General features: G+C 43.0%; 1 protein-coding gene across 1 annotated transcript in view; it reads right to left on the minus strand.

The window, feature by feature from the left end:
• PLBD1 (phospholipase B domain containing 1) overlaps positions 1–4896 on the minus strand; it is a 49703-nt gene extending 44807 nt beyond the window's left edge. Inside the window, exon 1 of the mRNA XM_008071876.1 lies at positions 4676–4896. Coding sequence (XP_008070067.1) covers positions 4676–4869 — 194 coding nt within the window. The 5' untranslated portion in view covers positions 4870–4896. The remainder of the gene's footprint in view (positions 1–4675) is intronic.
• Positions 4897–5582: the final 686 nt, after the last annotated feature.

Here is a 5582-nt window from a genome sequence, read left to right on the forward strand (position 1 = left end):
GCCCAGCGCAAAAAATTTTTGACAACTTCGAAGGAAACGACTTCTGAGGATTTGAGGATATTTCATGTAAGTTTACACTTGCTATCTTGACTTGGAGCGAGTAAAATCTTCCAAGGTGATCAAACCCATCTCCTTTATCTAAGTTGTTCATCTCACAGTGGCCGTCCTCTCACACCTCGCCTCCCCTGAAGATGAAGGAGAATGTAAGGAACACCATTTAAACATGGTGATGTGGAAGCCCTAAGCTTCCCACTCCCCTTGGCATATGCATGGGCAACTTTGCAAGCTAAGAGGAAAATGCAAAAAGAAGGCTCTTTTGGCCCATCTGGTTTGAACGCTGCTTCCCAGCCCAGGCTCAGATGCCCTTGCTCAAAGGCTGTGTCTAAATGTGTGGTATCAAACCTTGCAAAGTGGTTCCAAGTAGCAATCCCCAGGAGTATATGTTTTAAGTTGATAAATGATGTTTGTGAGTAAAGATGGTATTGTTTCTCAGGCAATTGCCCACGTGTAGCTGAAAAACAAATAAAACCTAGCCTGTGACCGGTATTTTTTCTCCGTTATTGGTCTGTGGGCTATTGTTGTGGCTTCCAGATGGCTGACATTTTACGCTCTTCTGCTTTGCTTCAGAGAATGCTGAATACCTTTGCTCAGAGGGAGCCACGCTGCCCCTCACTGCTCGGCTGAGACAGGGTAGTCGGCTATGCAGCTGTGAAGCTGATTGCAGCAGTCCTTGGTGGTACCTTTGGTCTGGGAGATGCATCCCCACAGATCCAGCATCTTCTCTATTCTCCCAACTGGGGTTCTTGCCTTTATGAGCCCAGCTCCTCTAGTCCATTTGGCATATCCCTGCCTTCAGAATAAACTCTTGGACATCAAAATGTGCAATGGGCCTTCAACCTAGACAACATCAGATGAAGAGAAAGGAAAAAGTGACACCCTCCTTCTCTCCCATCTTCCTCAACCCCTTGCCAGGGGTCTGTTTTAAGTGAGCTTGGTCATTAGTGGGTCAGGCTCTCATTCTTGGCTTTCAGCTGGGCACAGAGTAGGCCCTTTAGATACTATGCTGATCTGGGAAATCTTTTGCTATATTTGATTTTTCATTAATGCTATTAGAATGACAGTGTTTGAAAATCAGCTTATGGGAAAGGCTCTTCTAAAGATGGGTTTGAGTTAATTCTTCAACCTTTCCTTCCTCCCCTTCTCTTCCTCCCGCCTTCCTCCCTCTTTGCCCTCACCTTCTTTTTCCCTTCTCTTCCTTGTCCCCACGCCTTTTCCTTCTCTTCCTATAGAAATGCTGACCTCTCTTTTTCATCCACCCCCCTCAGTTTTTCATCATGCACCTTCTGTTCACCAACACCTTTCTGGTTCAATAAGCTACATCAAAGTCTCTGGAGAGCCACAGAAGTCCTCTCAGATTCTTGGTAGCACGTATCTGGGAAGCCTATCTTTGAGAAGGTTGGGAGAATGTTCATAGTCACAAGTACTAGATAGAGATGAACACAAATGCTAGACAGGCATGAACTACTGGACAGGATATAGGAAATTTAAATCCAAGAAAGCTCTGAGCACTCTCTGCTTGCAGTAGAGAAGGACTGTTGAAGGGGCCTCCGTTCAGGGCCTTCCACACATGGCCTCCATTTTCCCTTTTAAACTTGTGCACGGCTTATTCAGTCAGTGCCTCCGCTTCTTGCTCATTGTAAATGCAGCTTACTCATTTCAGACTCAGTGCCCTTTCCAGTACTCTGTTCTCTTAATTCTGCCCGCAATGACTTTATCACTCTCTGTACTTATGGCTGAAAAACTCTTCTGAGATTGTTCTCTGTAGCAGAGGTGCCGTCAAAAATGGTCCAACTCTTCCTGACGGATCCAATAGTTGGCTGAGATGACCAGACCTGTCTCTGCTTCACTCCCAATCATTCATCCTTGGGCTGCTGCTGCCGGTCTGAAGGGAAGGCAGACTCAAATCCTCAAAGCCTGGGTTACAATGTGCAGCAAGTGGCTTAAAAAAAAACAAGTCTTTGGCAGGGCTCGGTGGCTCAGTCTGTAATCCCAGCACTTTGGGAGGCCGAGGCGAGTGGATTGCCTGAGCCCGCAGGTTCAAGACCAGCCCGGGCAACTTGGAGAGACCTCATCTCCACAATAAATCAAAAATTAGCTGGGCATGGTAGCGCGCGCCTGTAGTTCTGGCTACTTGGAAGGCTGAGGCGGAAGGACTGCCGGAGCCCAGCAGGTCGGCGCTGGAGTGGCCATGAGCATGCCACTGCACTCCAGTCTGGGCGACGGAATGAGACTCCAACTCAAATAAATAAATAAATATCTTCAAAGGCTGACTTATATATGTCAAATTTTCTTTGAAAAGATATAGCAAAAAGGCAAATTAAACAAGGAAGCAGTTACTGAATAGTAGCTGAATGTGTTTTTTTAAAAAACAAAATTTAAATTTTACTCTACTGTAGAAGTATTTAAAAAGTTATTACTAGAATGGCTTCTTTTTCTGTGGCTTTTTAAGTAAGTAGACAAAGTTACCCTCAAATAGGTCAATGTTTGATATAAAAAAAATGAAGGTGAAATGATGAAACCACATCCAAAAGTAACTGCTGTAAGATGTTAAAACATTTTATTTTTCTGAGACATAAGAATCTCAGAAGCGCCACCTTTGTCAAAACCCCCTCAAACTCCACCTATTGCTTGAACAGCTAAAACAACAGAAATAGCCAAGGAAGGCATGGTCATCCTCAGAACAGTCTCATAGATTAGAACTGCTCCCTCCAAACCACATAGTTTCTCTTAATAACCCATTATATAAGTCACTCATGAGTTAATTATTTATATTTACAAAACTTTGGTTTGAATAATTTCTCCAAACTTGTAATTTAATTTAAGTAACACCACCAGAGCTCGATATATGCAGAAGTGGATAAAGATTTGGAGGTCACATTTTTACATGCACAATGGTTTCAAACATGTTTGTAAAATATCAGTTGAGCTGGGCTCGGAGGCTCAGCCTGTAATCCCGCGCCTTGGGAGGCTGAGGTGAGTGGATTGCCTGAGCCCGCGGGTTTGAGACTCGCCTGGGCAACTTGGCGAGACCTCATCTCTACAATAAATAAAAAAATTAGCCAGGCATGGTAGCGCATGCCTGTAGTTCCAGCTACTTGGAAGGCTGAGGTGGAAGGATCACCAGAGCCCAGCAGGTCGAGGCTGCAGTGGCCAGGAGTGGCCACTGCTCTCCAGTCTGGGTGACAGAGTGAGACTCCAACTCACAAAATATATATATATATCACTCAGTTTATAAAGTTTCATACATCTCTGCATAGTATGCTATCAAAGAGACTTGTAGGGAAGAGAAACAAAAATTGTGTATAAAAATAAAAACACAAATTGTAGTTTGAATTTTAAAAAAAGAGTAGCCAGAACCCAATAACTACAATAACTAGTCATTCAACATCTGACATATTTTCCAGTACTCAGAAATAGATATGGTTGACACCTTACTTATGATGACTAAGGGCAGTAACAGCTCAAATAAGACTTGGTTATACTGCCCTCAACAATCTAGGTCACAGAGAACAAAAGAAGTAAGTAAGCCAGTTCATCAAAACACCTTTTACATCAAAGGAGGACAGAGGATTCACTAAGTGAGTTGCAATTTTATTTTCCTTAAAGAGGTTTTCTCTAAAAAGTATGTATCCTGATTGCATTATTATTAATTACATCCTTGTTATTTTTATAAGACAAGACAAGGACACCAGAACCAAGTAGCAATAGAACTGGAAGGAACATTTATATTAGACTCATTAAAATTTACTTTTAAAATCTCTTTGCCCACATGGAAGTATTGTTTCAAGACGGTTGAAAATAAATGCTCTTACCTTGTCTTTTCAATTAACTTTCCCTGCTTTGTGGTTCTCAAGGAGTCACCCCACCTCTCATTTGCTTTCTACCAGACAACAAATGACTAATAAGATGAAATGACTTCTCTGTCTTTTAAAATAGTCTCATGAGAAGGAAAGATTTTTAAAAGGTAAGTGGGGCTGGGCATGGTGACTCATGCCTGTGAGCCCAGCATTTTGGGAGGATGAGACAGGAGGACTGTGGATTGCTTGAGCCCAGGAGTTCGAGACCAGCCTGGACAACATAATGAGACCTTGTCTCAACAAAAAATAAAAAAATGAGCTGGGTGTGGTAGTGCACACTAGTAGTCTCAGCTACTCAGGAGGCTGAGGCAGAAGGATTGCCTGATTCCAGGTCAAGGCTGCAGTGAGCCATGATTGTGCTACTGTATTCCAGCCTGGGCAACAGAGTGAGACTCCGACTCAAAAATTAAAAAAAAAAAATTTTTTTTTTTAAAGGTAAGTGCCATGAGAATTGAAGAGCGTCACACATGGGGCTTTATACCTTCAACACCAGTATTGATTATAGGAACAATGCAATTCTGATAACATCTCTACCACATATGAATGACCTCAGCTACTTTTCTTTTTTTTTTTTAAGTTTTCAAGCAAAGTTTATTTAGAAATTAAATTTGAGAGAGAGAAAAAGAGAGAGAGGGGAGGGGGCAACCTCAGCTAATTTTCAATTCTACTATGCAATGCCAGGATGACAAGAACCACTGCTGGATGAGGAAAGGATAGGGGTTGCCTGGCAGTTGTTCCACCATGACTGGGATACTTACGGGGCAGTGAGGTAACCCTCCAAAAAGCCGGCCACAAACATGATGATCTCATTGCTCAGGGCTTGAGAACCATACCCAGCTCTGATCTCCAGAATGCTCCAGCCTGTGGTTGCCATTGAGTTATTGTAAAAGCCATAGGCATCCCCATTCCTGTCCATTATGTTTTTGACTTCTATTGTTTTTTCAGTCGGCATCCAGTACACAGTTGCATAGTAGATTCCTGGAAGAAAAGGGAATAATGATAGCATGCCATTCAACTGAGTGGCTGATGATGTATTTTCTTCTATGAAACCAATAATTCCAACACATTTGTTTTTAAAGATTTCCATCTTATTAGAATGGGGGAAACCTTCCATTAGAGTTTGCCCTTATTCCAAGTGGGGAAAGACTGCAGCCTCGATCAAGGGGGAGGAGTCCAGAGTACATAGGTCAAAGGTAGGGATGTGGTTACAGCATCAGAAAGGAGGGCTGAAGTGCCTCATCCTTAAAGGGTGGGATCCTGGGCAGGACTGGAGCTGGACCTCACACTACCTCCTAGTGCAGACAAGGAGAGGGTTCTTGTCCCTAGTCAGCAACTTCTGCCATTCCCTTATTAGCAGTTGGAGCAAAGCATCACCATTCTCAGGCTCCTTATCTAATATCTCCTGCTTAATTCTCCACACATGACACTAGATTCTTATTCTGCAGAAAAAGTAGAAACGATCACCAGTGACTCCTCAAGGCCTAGATAATTTTGTGATGCCATCCCTACAAACCCTGCACTCATCACGTTCTTCTCTTCCTTCTGGGTCCCCTTCATCCTTTGACTCACCTGAATCTCATCCCTCTCACCTTCTTTAGGAACTTTGTCCCATCCTATATCTTCTTGCTCCTGTACCCTAAAGTTCTCTCTCTCCTCTCTCTTCTC

This window comes from Carlito syrichta, unplaced genomic scaffold, assembly GCF_000164805.1.
Source record: "Carlito syrichta isolate Samal-C Ts95f unplaced genomic scaffold, Tarsius_syrichta-2.0.1 Scaffold314772, whole genome shotgun sequence".
Classification (NCBI taxonomy): Eukaryota; Metazoa; Chordata; class Mammalia; order Primates; family Tarsiidae; genus Carlito; species Carlito syrichta.